General features: G+C 60.0%; 1 protein-coding gene across 2 annotated transcripts in view; it reads left to right on the top strand.

The window, feature by feature from the left end:
• SCN4A (sodium voltage-gated channel alpha subunit 4) overlaps positions 1-14,248 on the top strand; it is a 177,319-nt gene extending 163,071 nt beyond the window's left edge. Inside the window, exons 24-26 of one of the 2 annotated variants that reach the window (XM_075911769.2) lie at positions 3,949-4,053; positions 7,922-8,192; positions 11,462-14,248. In XM_075911769.2, the coding sequence (XP_075767884.2) occupies positions 3,949-4,053; positions 7,922-8,192; positions 11,462-12,654 (1,569 nt within the window). In that variant the 3' untranslated portion in view covers positions 12,655-14,248. The remainder of the gene's footprint in view (positions 1-3,948; positions 4,054-7,921; positions 8,193-11,461) is intronic. The other variant, XM_075911768.2, reaches the window with a different exon arrangement.
• The last annotated feature ends 308 nt before the right edge of the window (positions 14,249-14,556 follow it).

Here is a 14,556-nt window from a genome sequence, read left to right as displayed (position 1 = left end):
CCAGAGTCCCAGCCTGGCTGGACCCTGTGTCCACTGGGATGGGACCCTGAGGACGCTGCCAGGAGTCCTTCCCTGGACCCACGTTGTCAGCCCCCCACTGGCTCTGGCTCCGGGTAGTGACTAGAGCCCGCTGGGATTCATGGGGCCACTCCTCTAGGTCATTCCCCAGCAGCACCTCGGTGGGCAAGTGCGGGTGCACCCCCACTTCCTTGAGACCTTCCTTGGCCCCCCATTTCAGATGCACCCTGGCTACAGGCACCTTAAACAGGGACCCGTCTATGCCCTTCAGGGTCAGCTGGGTGTGGGGTAGTATCCGCTTTGGGGCCACTATGTCGGATAGGGCCAGAGTCACCTCCGCCCCCGTGTCCCAGAAGCCCGTCACCTTCCTACCATCCACCTCCAGGGGTATGAGGCACTCGCTCCGCAGGGGCCGTCCTGCCCCCACCCGGTTGTGACGGTCCGGGCCGTGTCTGGGCACAGCTAAGGGCATCCGCTCAGGGCGAATTGCTCAAATCCGGGGTTCCTTACAGCCCCCGACTGGCGACCTCTCCACACAGGCCACAAACCAGTCCCACAGAGCACTTCAGCTGCCTGCCTGAAGCCTCCCGAGCAAAACCCCTCTGACACCCCAGCAATATCCGTGCCCCAGATGGCCCCGGGCCTATACACAGGTGGGGGGTCCTAGCACCCAATCCCACCTACCCCGAACAAGTTCTGTCCGGTTCCAAGAAACCAGCCACAGATCCCTGGTCAATTTACCCTCTGGACCTTACCCACAAATCACACTGGGCCAATCCTTTAGAATCTATATCTAAAGGTTTATTATTACAAGAAAGAAAAGCATGAGAGTAAGGTTATTAAAGTACAGTACGTTACATGCACCGAATCTCCCAGTCCTCGATGCAGGCTCTAGCAGAGATGTTACAGCTGCTGGTTTAAAAGTTCTTATTGCACATCCTACGATCAGGATGGGTTCACAGGTCTTCCGGGCTCTTCAATCCCTGCAGTGCTGCCTCTGGGATGAAGTGCTGAGCTGAGAACAAAATGGCATCGACCACATGGCCTCTTTATACTCCTTCCTGGCCTCTTCTAGTCTGCAGCAAGTCACCTGGTCAGAGGCCAATCTCTATATTTCCTGCTGGCTGCCCTCAGGTGACAAATCCCATTCTTTGGGTGTGTCCATAGCCTATTGAGAGTCATTGTTCCACAGGGCTTTGCTACTCAGCCTGTCCATAGCCATGCTTAACCACATTCACAGAAATATTCAGCTTCCACACAGATTACAGATTCCTACCCACACACATAGACATTATACACTCACATAAATAGCGTACATAAGATTAACAAACAATAATCTCCCATTCAATACCCCACATGGCTCCCCCCATACCAATTTCTGGGGCCAACACCCCCACCTAGGGGTGCACCAGCGATCTGGCTACTTCCCTCCAATTCAGCAATGTGACACCGGTACACGGAGAAATCCGCCTCCCGAGGGTCAGTCCTCCCAGGGGAGGTGCACTGAGCATCCTTCCCCTCTCTCTGAGCTGAGGTTTGCCTGCCATCCCCTGCCTCTGGGGCAGCCTGCTCTTCCTCCCGCCCCAGCCAGTTAACCCTGGAAAGTCCCCGGTCCTGGGACCTGGTGCACTGAGCCCTCTTGTGGCCTTTTTGCCCACAGCGATGGCAAGTTAGGCTTTGGGCTATCTCTGTCCAGGCCCTGGCTGGTTCTCTGGGGCACAGACGACCTGTTCCTTGGGCTTGCCTCGGAGTTGACTCCCTCCGTCACTCAGCCGAGATCCGGTCTCTGCGCGGTTCCCTTTCTCTCCGGGACTCCCGTTCACACCCGGACCAGCTCTCCGTGAACTTATCCGCCAGCCTCCTGGCCTCCTGGGGGTTCTCTGGTCTCCGGTCCTTGAGCCACAGCCTCAGTTTGGGTGGGCACGCTTCATAGAACTGCTCCATCATGATCAGCTTGAACAGCTCCTCTGCGGTCTGGGCTCCGACTCCAGACACCCACTTGCGGCAGTATTGCGACAGGCGGGAGGCCAGATCCACATAGGTCTCCCGTGGCCCTTTCTGTACCCCCCGGAACTTCTTCCTGTACATCTCGGGGGTCTTGTGCAGCAGGGCCTCCTTGACTCGGTTGTAATCCCCTGGCTGTAGGTCCTCCAGCTGACTGAGCACTCCGGCCGCCTCCTGGTTCAGTGCGGGGATGAGCTCCTGCAGCCAGTCAGCTGGGGGAACCCGTTGCAGTCCACAGGCCCTCTCAAAGGAGCTGAGGAACCCGTCTATGTCGCCCATGTCCTTCAATTGGGCCACCACGAGCCTCTCCAAGCGTCTGGCAATCCCGGGACCCTGGGGCCCATCGGCACTTGGCGCAGCCGGTGCCCCGCCGGTTCTCCGCTCTGCCATGGCCAGCTCATGCTGTCGCTGCCTCTCTCGATATTGGCGCTCCTTCTCTCGGTCCTGGCGGTCCTTCTCTCGGTCCTCTACTTCCAATTCCCTGATCCGCAGCTGGATCTCCAGCCGCCGCAGCTCCGCTGGGCTGGCCCCTGCCCTAGATGGGCTATGGCTTGCAGGCCTCCCGGGAGACGCTGTCTCATGTCTCCGGTGGGTTCCAGCGCTCCTCCCCCTCTCTGAGCCTGACACACTCTCAGGGGGGGTCTGGCTGCTTCCCCTGGGGACAAGATCCTGGCCCTGTGGCTGTTCATTCTCTTCCAGCTGGGCAATCAGCTGGGCCTTGGTTGCTTTCCGCACAGGCAAGCCCCTCTCTCTGCACAGCCCCACCAGCTCTGCCTTCAAGAGTCGGGCGTAGGCCATCTGCCCGCTGGTCCCCTCGGTGCAGACTCACCAGTCTAGTGCTGCAGCGCCCCACGATTCCCAGGAACCGCTTCGCTCTGTCTCCAGCACGCCTGGCTCCAGGGCTCTTGCTTCTACAGCGCCTTGTCGCTCGCCGCTGGGAGCTCCATCCACGGGGTGCAGTGCATCCCGCTCCTGACACCAGTATGACGGCGCGTTGGGGGTCCCTCGTCTCCTGCACCCCGAACTGGCACAAACAGACTGCACCAGCTGGGGGAATAGAGGAAGTTTATTGCCTCTCCAGGATACAGCACAGCACAGATGTAGTCTGGTCACAGAGCTGGGCTAGGATGCCTCAGGCCCCCTTGAGATGGGGGAGACTGGGCCCCTAAATCCCAGCCCCTTTCACTAGGCTGTCTCCTCCATGCTCTCAGACAGCAACTAACTAACCTTCTTCCAGCCCTGCCCCCCAGCCAGGGCAGCATCCACCTTCCTTTGTTCCTCTCCATGGGGGGTGTCTGGCCACTGGTTTGCATAGTGACTCATCCTGTTTTGCTGGGTCATGGTACCCACGGCAGCCAGTGGGGGTTACCCCAGAGCCAGCAGCATAGAAACCAGCCAGGTACCCCCACTACGTCACAGTCCGCACGACTGTGAACATCACCCTTGCAGTGTCAGTGTCCTCACAACTGTGCACGTTGCCCCGCCTGTGTCAGTGTCTGCACAACTGCGCACGTCACTGTGTCGGTGTCCTCACAACTGTGCACGTCTCCCCGCTGTGTCAATGTCTGCACGACTGTGCACGTCACTGTGTCAGTGTCCTCACGACTGGGCACGTCGCCGCTGCTGTGTCAGTGTCCACATGACTGTGCATGTGGCCCGCTGCACCGACCCCATAATGCCGGCCGCTGGAGCACCGAGCTTCAGTTGTGTCTTCAGGGCGATGCTGTGTCCGTGCAGACGCTGTGCGACTTGCATTGCCTGGGATCTCAGCTCCAGGGCAGGGCAGTGCGACCTCCGACTGTAAGCCCCAGGGTGCCCCTGCAGTCAGCGTCCCCGAGAGCTGCCCAGGGCAGCGCGTTGCTCCCGGCAGCTGCCTGCGATGTGCCGGCAGGCGCCCAGGTCTAATAACGGCCCTTCCCTTTATACTTTGGAGGGAAGGACATCTTCATGACGGAGGAGCAGAAGAAATACTACAACGCCATGAAAAAGCTCGGCTCCAAGAAGCCGCAGAAGCCGATCCCCAGGCCCCACGTATGTCCCATGAGAAGCGTGGGGGGGGGGGGGTAGAAACGGGACCAGACCACAAGCCAGGGCCGGGGTCCGGTGGGGATCAGGTTTGGGGATGCCCCTCGGATCACGGCTACTGCCATGCAGAGATGTGACCACGCAAGGAGCAGGCAGGACGGGCCTTTCCGAGAGCTCCTGGGACACCAAGCCCTGCGGCCATGCTGTGCTAGCGGAGGGTTTAATGCACCACAGGCGCTTGCTCTGGGCGAGGGTCTCCTGCTAGGACTGCAGATCTGCCCCGAGCTGAGGTTGGAGGTGCCCAGGGTCGACCCTGAGAAACGCTAAGGGCTGCCTTCCCTGCCAGAACTCAGTGGCTCAGCATCTCCCACAATCAGCCCCTGGAAATGAAACCTTCCAGGAAGGGCTGGTCACGCGGGGGGGGGGGGGGGTCGGGGGCAGTGGAGCTGGCTGGGGGAAATGGGGGGGTGGCCGGTGGGAAGCAGGGCTGGTCGGGGGGGAGGTCACGGGCAGCAAGGCTGGCCAGAGGAGATCGGGGGGGGGGGTCTAGCCATGGGAGATCGGGAGGGGGGGCGATGGGAAGCAGGGCTGGTCGGGGGGATCCACCAGGTGCTGACCCCGCCCCTCCGAGCGCACAGCCTTGGCAGGCAGGGTGGACCGGGGCACTCAGCGGTGGGCAGCGTATTGCGGCTCTGGGGCGCAGGCGCAGCCTGGGGCTTGGGGTCCCAGGGACAGGCCAGATGCAGGCACAGTCCCTGCCATGCCGGCCCTCAGGGGTTGCTGCGGAAAGGGCTGGTTGGAGGGAGATCGGGGGGGCGGAAAGCAGGGCTGGTCAGGGGGGTCAGGGGCAGTGGGGCTGGCCAGGGGAGATCGGGGGGGGAAGCAGGGCTGGTCGGGGGGTCAGGGGCAGTGGGGCTGGCCAGGGGAGATCGGGGGGGCGGGAAGCAGGGCTGGTTGGGGGGTCAGGGGCAGTGGGGCTGGCCAGGGGAGATCGGGGGGGGGGGAAGCAGGGCTGGTTGGGGGGTCAGGGGCAGTGGGGCTGGCCAAGGGAGATCGGGGGGGGGAAGCAGGGCTGGTCGGGGGGTCAGGGGCAGTGGGGCTGGCCAGGGGAGATCGGGGGGGGAAGCAGGGCTGGTCGGGGGGTCAGGGGCAGTGGGGCTGGCCAAGGGAGATCGGGGGGGGAAGCAGGGCTGGTCGGGGGGTCAGGGGCAGTGGGGCTGGCCAGGGGAGATCGGGGGGGCGGGAAGCAGGGCTGGTCGGGGGGTCAGGGGCAGTGGGGCTGGCCAGGGGAGATCGTGGGGGGAAGCAGGGCTGGTCGGGGGGTCAGGGACAGTGGGGCTGGCCAGGGGAGATCGGGGGGGGAAGCAGGGCTGGTCGGGGGGTCAGGGGCAGTGGGGCTGGCCAGGGGAGATCGGGGGGGGGGGGAAGCAGGGCTGGTCAGGGGGTCAGGGACAGTGGGGCTGGCCAGGGGAGATCGGGGGGGGAAGCAGGGCTGGTCGGGGGGTCAGGGGCAGTGGGGCTGGCCAGGGGAGATCGGGGGGGGCGGGAAGCAGGGCTGGTCGGGGGGTCAGGGGCAGTGGGGCTGGCCAGGGGAGATCGTGGGGGGAAGCAGGGCTGGTTGGGGGGTCAGGGACAGTGGGGCTGGCCAGGGGAGATCGGGGGGGGAAGCAGGGCTGGTCGGGGGGTCGGGCAGTGGGGCTGGCCAGGGGAGATCGGGGGGGGAAGCAGGGCTGGTCGGGGGGTCGGGCAGTGGGGCTGGCCAGGGGAGATCGGGGGGGGAAGCAGGGCTGGTCGGGGGGTCGGGCAGTGGGGCTGGCCAGAGGAGATCGGGGGGGGAAGCAGGGCTGGTCGGGGGGTCGGGCAGTGGGGCTGGCCAGGGGAGATCGGGGGGGGGAAGCAGAGCTGGTTGGGGGGTCAGGGGCAGTGGGGCTGGCCAGGGGAGATCGGGGGGGGGAAGCAGAGCTGGTTGGGGGGTCAGGGGCAGTGGGGCTGGCCAGGGGAGATCGGGGGGGGGAAGCAGGGCTGGTCGGGGGGTCAGGGGCAGTGGGGCTGGCCAGGGGAGATCGGGGGGGGAAACAGGGCTGGTCGGGGGGTCGGGCAGTGGGGCTGGCCAGGGGAGATCGGGGGGGGAAGCAGGGCTGGTCGGGGGGTCAGGGGCAGTGGGGCTGGCCAGGGGAGATCGGGGGGGGAAGCAGGGCTGGTCGGGGGGTCGGGCAGTGGGGCTGGCCAGGGGAGATCGGGGGGGGAAGCAGGGCTGGTTGGAGGGTCAGGGACAGTGGGGCTGGCCAGGGGAGATCGGGGGGGGAAGCAGGGCTGGTCGGGGGTCGGGCAGTGGGGCTGGCCAGGGGAGATCAGGGGGGGAAGCAGGGCTGGTCGGGGGGTCAGGGGCAGTGGGGCTGGCCAGGGGAGATCGGGGGGGGAAGCAGGGCTGGTCGGGGGGTCGGGCAGTGGGGCTGGCCAGGGGAGATCGGGGGGGGAAGCAGGGCTGGTCGGGGGGTCGGGCAGTGGGGCTGGCCAGGGGAGATCAGGGGAAGGCAGCTGGCAGGAAGCAGGGCTGGTCGGGGACAGCAGGACTGGCCGGGAAGAGGAGAACCAGCCGGCAGCAAGCAGGGCTGGCTGGGAGGGGGTCTGGGGGAGCGCGGCTGGCCAGGGCGGGAATGGGGGGGCTGGCGGGGAGCGGGACTGACCCGGGCACATGCAGATCCCAGGGTGCTGCCTGTCCCGCGCACAGTCCCGGTGAAGCGCGAGCGAGTCCGGCTCCGGCTCCACAGCGCTCAGGAGCACAGACGGGGCTTCTCCTCCTCCCCAAGGCATCACTCCTACGTCAGACACAACCAGAGGCTCCCAGCGCCGATCGCGCCCCCACCCAGCCACGCCCCCTGCCCCCACCAGGCTTCCATTGGGCTCCAACCCAGAAAACCAGCAAACACTGGGCATTGCACGGCCGGTATTTTCTGAATTTTTTTACGGGACAGAAGGCCCAAAAACCAGACTGTCCAGTTGAATACCAGACACCTGGCAACCCTACCCGGAACAGCTCCTCTCTCCCTGCCTGGTAACACGGGGCCCTTCCCGCTGTCATTGGGGTTCACAACAACCCAGCCCCAGGCGGCCCCGTCACTGAGCCTGGCACGTGCAGGTCCCATCATTGTGCTGGCTCCATGCCATCCTGCAACACTACGGACCTCAGCAGGGCTGGGCCCACAGCATCTCCAGGCTGCACAGCCCAGATCCTCCGCGATGTCTCGGGTACGTCTGGACCACGTGCCTCTGTCGGCACAGGCATGTCAAACAGGCTACCCGCCATAGTCAATGAAGCGGGGATTTAAATATCCCCGGCTTTGTTAAAATAAAAATGGCTGCCGCGCGGTGCCGGCTCAGCTGATCGTCGGCACAGCGCGGCAGTCAGGACGCGGATCAGTCGACAGGGAACGCCTTTGTCGACTGCTCCCTTCTGCTTCATGAAACGAGGTTTACAGGAGCAGTCGACAAAGGCTTCCCCTGTCGACCGATCCACGTCTTGACTGCCGCGCTGTGCCAACGATCAGCTGAGCCAGCACAGCGCGGCGGCCATTTTTATGTTAATGAAGCCGGGGATATTTAAATCCCTGTTTCATTGACTATGGCGGGTAGCCTGTTTTACATGCCTGTGCCGAGAGAGGCATGTGGTCTAGACGTACCCTAGGTGCCTAACTCCCTTGGGAGTGTTTCAGCTGCATGATCTCACTGCACGAGGGGTAAGACAGACTCTGTCCTCTCTCAAAGCCTGTGTCTCTCTTTCTTCCCGTCTGTTTCTGTTCTGCTGCTGTGCCCTGTGTCTCCTTTCCACGCGGGCCTCCCGTCGGGCCTCCCGCCTACATGCCACGTCCTACAGAACAAATGTCAGGGGCTGGTGTTCGACTTCGTGACCAAGCAGGCCTTTGACATCATCATCATGATCCTGATTTGTCTGAATATGGTGACCATGATGATTGAAACCGACGACCAAAGCCCCACCAAGATCAACATCCTCTACAACATCAACTTGATTTTCATCGTCGTCTTCACTGGCGAGTGCGTGCTGAAAATGTTCGCCCTACGCTACTACTACTTCACCATCGGCTGGAACATCTTCGACTTCGTGGTGGTCATCCTGTCCATCGGAGGTAAGCGCCCGCTGGGGCGCCCGCAGGCCTGGGTCCACACCGCGGAGTAGAAGTGGCTAATGGGAAAGACGGGTTTGTCCCTAGTTCTCCCTCTGCTCCTGTGGTAGCAGGGGACCCCCTCCCTGAGACCCCCACCCCCACCGTTCGTCTTTGCACAGCCGTAGACTGCTGAGGCGAGCAGAGGCCGTCCCCAGAAAGAGGACGTGGTGTGCAGGGCTGCCCAGAGCGGTAGGTTTCAGGGTTAACGCTCCAGCGGGATGCATGGAGCGTCCCCCCTTTCTAGAGCCGTTCTCGGGCTCTCTGCAGGCGCAGGGCTGCCCTGCTCTCACGCCGCGTCTTTTCTAGGCCTCTTCGCCACCGGGAGAGCTAGACACATGATTATTTAGGGCGTAAAGCGGAGAGTCACATGACTCCAGGTACAGGGGCCCATGGTGCGTTTGCCCTCACTTGCTCCTGCTCCCTAGGTGCCCACCCTCAAAAGCTCCTTCCCGTGCGCTCCCTGAAACCTTCCCTGACATGACGTCCAGCCCGTGCGCTTGCTCAGAGCAACTCCCCAGGGGCCATGCGTAAAGGATCCTTCCTGCACAGCCTCCCTTGTTCCAGGGGCTCAGGCCTGCCTGTAACTCCAGGCACCTCACCAAGGGTCCCCTTGCCCCCGTTTCAGCCTTTAGCACGTCCGGGCGCAGCAATGACTGGGGGCTCATTGTCTCTGAGCCACGAGTTGACTAGGCTGCTTTAAATAAACTCGCACCTTCCAAATAATAAGGAGCACTCGTCCCCCCAGTTTCTTTCCCATCACAGACACAGACACAGACACAGACACACATCACGGACACACAGACACACACGTCATACACACAACAGACATCATAGACACATATCACAGACACAGAGACACACATCACACACAACAGACACAGAGACACATATCACAGATGCACAGAGACACACGTCACACACACAACACATCATAGACACACATCACAGACACAGAGACACACGTCACACACACAACAGACATCATAGACACATATCACAGACGCACAGAGACACACGTCACACACACAACAGACATCATAGACACATATCACAGACGCACAGAGACACACGTCACACACACAACAGACATCATAGACACACATCATAGACGCACAGAGACACACGTCACACACACAACAGACATCATAGACACACATCACAGACACAGAGACACACGTCACACACACAACAGACATCATAGACACACATCACAGACACAGAGACACACGTCACACACACAACAGACATCATAGACACATATCACAGACACACAGAGACACACGTCACACACACAACAGACATCATAGACACACATCACAGATACAGAGACACACGTCACACACACAACAGACGTCATAGACACACATCACAGATACAGAGACACACACAACACACACAACAGACATCATAGACACATCACAGATACAGAGACACACACAACACACACAACAGACATCATAGACACATCACAGACACAGAGACACACGTCACACACACAACAGACATCATAGACACACATCACAGACATAGAGACACACGTCACACACACAACAGACATCATAGACACACATCACAGACACATGACAGACACACATCGCAAACACAGAGACATACATCACAGACACACACGACAGACATAGGCCCACATCAAAGACAACCATGACAGACACACATGACAGGCACACAGACACATATCACGGACACACATGATGGACACACAGACACATATCACAGACACACATGATGGACACACAGACACATATCACAGACACACATGACGGACACACAGACACATATCACGGACACACATGATGGACACACAGACACATATCACAGACACACAGACACATATCACAGACACACATGACAGACACACAGACACATATCACGGACACACATGATGGACACACAGACACATATCACAGACACATATCACAGACACACATGACAGACACACAGACACATATCACGGACACACATGATGGACACACAGACACATATCACAGACACACAGACACATATCACAGACACACATGACAGACACACAGACACATATCACGGACACACATGACGGACACACAGACACATATCACAGACACACATGACAGACACACAGACACATGTCACTGACACACAGACACATATCACAGACACACATGACAGACACACAGACACATATCACGGACACACATGACGGACACACAGACACATATCACGGACACACATGACGGACACACAGACACATGTCACTGACACACAGACACATATCACAGACACACATGACAGACACACAGACACATATCACGGACACACATGACGGACACACAGACACATATCACGGACACACATGACGGACACACAGCTCTTTCCCCATCACAGGCACCGCGGGGGCACAGCACCCAGGTCACAGAGGATGCCTGGGCCCCCGCCGGGACTCGCAGCCAGAATGCCTGAAATCCCCTGCTAGTGCCTAAGTGAGATGCCGTCTGCGCTCACCAGCCTCCGGCGCTGTCCTTACCCAGAACACGCAGCTGCGTGGGGCACCCCGGGTCTCACTGGCCACCCCCCGCCCCGTCCTGCCCCGCGCGGCGGCCCTGCCTCTCCGGGACAGGATCTAGTTCCGCACGAGGGACAAGCCCCGCCGGAGACGTCAGCCGCACTGAGCCTGCAGGGAGCCGCTTGCGCGGGAGCGGTTGCTGTGTAGGCCCCAGGCACAGGCTGTGGGCTCGGAACTCCCTGGGGGGGAGGCGACGGGGCCTGAGTTTAAAAACTGCTTTAAAATATTGCCGGGGCGTGTTGCTGAAGGTGATAAAATCGCAGCCCTAAACCCCCTCCCTGGCTGCCGGCGGCGCTGCCTGGGGCCCCTCACACCCCAGGGACGGCTCCGCCAGCCTCTCCCGGGGGTGGAAGGCTGGGAGCTGGAGCAGCCTGGCTCCCACGGAGCGGCGGCAGCAGCGAGCAAAGCCTTTTAGCCATGAGCATGGCAGGCAAAGGCAGGCAGCAGTGGGGCAAGGCGGATTCTTAGCTGGTGCTGCTTGGCAGCACGCTGGGAATGCGGGATGGTGCAAGGGCACCAGCCCGCATGAGCTTCTGACCGTCTGCTGCGGCCCCTTTCCTGCACACACACTCACCTCCCGCTAGCCAGCCCAGAGGTGCCCCTAGACACAGGCAGGCGACCCACTGCGTCTCTCCGGCACGGCAAGCCTGCTGACCTTCTGTCCCCCCTTCAGGTATCGTCCTCTCCGACATCATAGAGAAATACTTTGTGTCCCCCACCCTCTTCAGGGTGATCAGGCTGGCAAGAATTGGGCGCGTTCTGCGGCTGATCCGAGGCGCAAAAGGGATCCGGACGCTTCTGTTTGCTTTGATGATGTCTCTCCCAGCTCTGTTCAACATCGGCCTCCTGCTCTTCCTGGTCATGTTCATCTACTCCATCTTCGGGATGTCCAACTTCGCCTACGTCAAGAAGGAGTCTGGGATCGACGACATCTTCAATTTCGAGACCTTCGGGAACAGCATCATTTGTTTGTTTCAGATCACAACGTCGGCTGGCTGGGACGGCCTCCTCAACCCCATCCTGAACAGCGGCCCACCAGACTGTGACCCGAGCTTGGAGAACCCGGGCAGCTCGGTGAAAGGAGACTGCGGCAACCCGTCTATCGGCATCTGCTTCTTCTGCACCTACATCATCATCTCCTTCCTGATCGTGGTGAACATGTACATCGCCATCATCCTGGAGAACTTCAACGTGGCCACGGAGGAGAGCAGCGAGCCGCTCTGCGAAGACGACTTTGAAATGTTCTATGAAACGTGGGAGAAGTTCGACCCAGACGCCACCCAGTTTATCGCCTACAGTGTGCTGTCGGATTTCGTAGACACCTTGCAGGAGCCCCTCAAGATTGCCAAGCCGAACAAGATTAAATTGATCACCATGGATTTACCGATGGTCGTCGGAGATAAAATCCACTGCCTGGATATTCTCTTTGCGCTGACTAAGGAGGTGCTGGGGGATTCGGGGGAAATGGATGGTTTGAAAGCCACGATGGAGGAGAAATTCATGGCTGCCAATCCGTCCAAGGTTTCCTACGAACCCATCACGACGACGCTGAAAAGGAAAAACGAGGAAGTGTGTGCCATAAAAATCCAAAGAGCCTTCCGACGGTTCATGCTAAAGCGGTCGCTGAAGCAGGCGTCCTACTTGTACAGGCACAGTCAAGAGGAGGGCGCCTTTGCAGAGGGGGCGCCGGAAAAACAAGGGCTGATCGCAGACAAAATGAATGAGATTTATGGGAACAGCGGTGCACACGTGGAGACAACCCCGCCCCTTGCTCTTGCACCAGTTGCAAGCCCAGAGACTAGAGCGGCTCCTGGCGAGGAGAGAAAACGGGAGGGGGAGCGAGCGGTGAAAGAGTCGTTAGTATAACGGAAAGCGCTTTCTCCTCCTCCCGCAAAGACTCTTCCGCAAGGCCCGTTCGGAGAGACTCGGGCTAGCGCTGCGGCGCCGTGTTTCAGAGCCACCTCACCCTGCACAGACCCTTGCAGTCAGCACAGGGTTTAGGAAGCGCCGCGACTTTGCCGCGTTTGGTCGTTTGCTGCTGAGGCAAATGTGCAATGTGTCTGTTGCTGGGGACAGAGGGATGAAGTAACCGTGGGCAGCGAAGTGCTGCATACGCTCAGGACTGGGCCTGGCTCCTTTTATGCTCTAAACGATTCTTCACGCTCGAGGGATGGCTGCCTCTTATTGTTCCCGAAGTGTGACGTCAGAGGAGAGACGAGCCAAGGGAAATACTATTAAAAAGAATTGCCGAAATGACAAGGTTTTGTGAACAAAAATCTCCAATGTCTTAAAGGTAGCACCCTCCTTGTGACTATTGGACTAGGCCTTATGGAGTTTTGTTATATACAGTAAAAGTGCAATTATGTCTTAAAGATTCGTTTGCATAGTAAAAACAAAAATCTGCAGCTGTATTCTCAGGGCTAATCACCAGCTTTTAAAGCTTCTCAGAAACTCATCTAAAGCAGAAAACGTTCAGCTCTCAGCACTAGGAATGTAAACTGTATTTATTTTCATGCTGCTTTTCTGGGTTCCCATTTAGTCTAGGAACTAGATTATCTGGAAGGAGAATACCTGCCGAAACATGGTGTCTGGGGAATAGCTCCAAAGATTCCCTCCTCGCTCTGTAGAAATACCTCCACTCCAGCTTCACTGAGCTTCATCCTAACTAAGGTACAGTGACTGGGGCTTGAAATCTGTGTTCCCATCAGGTTGTGGGCTGCCATGTGGAGCCAAATCAAGTGGTAGAACAGCTCGGTTGCACTATGATCTTGATAAAGAATTGTTTGAACAGGAACCTCACCAGACCTGGTATCTACTCAGGGAACGAGTCGGGGCTTTCGTGGCCATTTCTCCCTCTCGTGCATGAGCACAGTCCTGCAGGAGGATCGTGCGTGTCGGGCAAGACAGATGTGCAGCGCCTACAGTAGTAAAGTGAGACGTCACCTTGGAAACCCCGTTTCCCTTTTCCAAACCCTAGCCAGCTCCTCCTCCCATCCCCAGGGACCGCCGAGGGGCAGAGAGACGGCCCTGGCGCGGGGCCTTTCTGCAGTGCAGACAGATGGGCCAGCGTTTCCAGCAGGCGTTGCTACCGGACCCGCTTGGTGCTGGATCCCTTGGCTGGGGCGGCCGGCGGCTTTGCTCAGAAGCGTCCGAGGTGCCAACGGGATGGAGCATTGCCAGGAAGGCCCTGAGCCTGGCGAGCCGGGCCTGGGGGGCGGGCAGCTCCGTCTGTGTGTGCGTGGTTGGAGAGGGGCGCGGCAGGGGCGGCGCTGGGGTCCCAGCTTTACGGCTTCAAGGTCACAACATCAAACGCTTCCATTGGCGCAGGCTCAGCCGAGATGCCTGCCCACCAGCACCAGGCACAGTGCTACACAAGGGGCGGGAGGACTGGGGCCGGCTAGCCCCCCCCAGGTGCAGTGCTGCAGAAGGGGGGGAGGATGGGGGCAGTTAGCCCCCCCCAGGCACGATGCTGCAGAAGGGGGGGAGGATGGAGGCAGTTAGCCCCCCCCAGGCACGATGCTGCAGAAGGGGAGGGAGGATGGGGGCAGTTAGCCCCCCCCAGGCACGATGCTGCAGAAGGGGGGGAGGATGGGGGCAGTTAGCCCCCCCCAGGCACGATGCTGCAGAAGGGGAGGGAGGATGGGGGCAGTTAGCCCCCCCCAGGCACGATGCTGCAGAAGGGGAGGAGGATGGGGGCAGCTAGCCCCCCCCAGGCACAATGCTGCAGAAGGGGTGGGAGGATGGGGGCAGTTAGCCCCCCCCAGGCGC

Source organism: Pelodiscus sinensis, chromosome 29 (genome assembly GCF_052426305.1).
Source record: "Pelodiscus sinensis isolate ZL-2025 chromosome 29, ASM5242630v1, whole genome shotgun sequence".
NCBI lineage: Eukaryota > Metazoa > Chordata > Testudines > Trionychidae > Pelodiscus > Pelodiscus sinensis.
The sequence above is the reverse complement of the archived record's forward strand: the minus strand, read 5'-3'. Positions and strand labels throughout refer to the sequence as shown.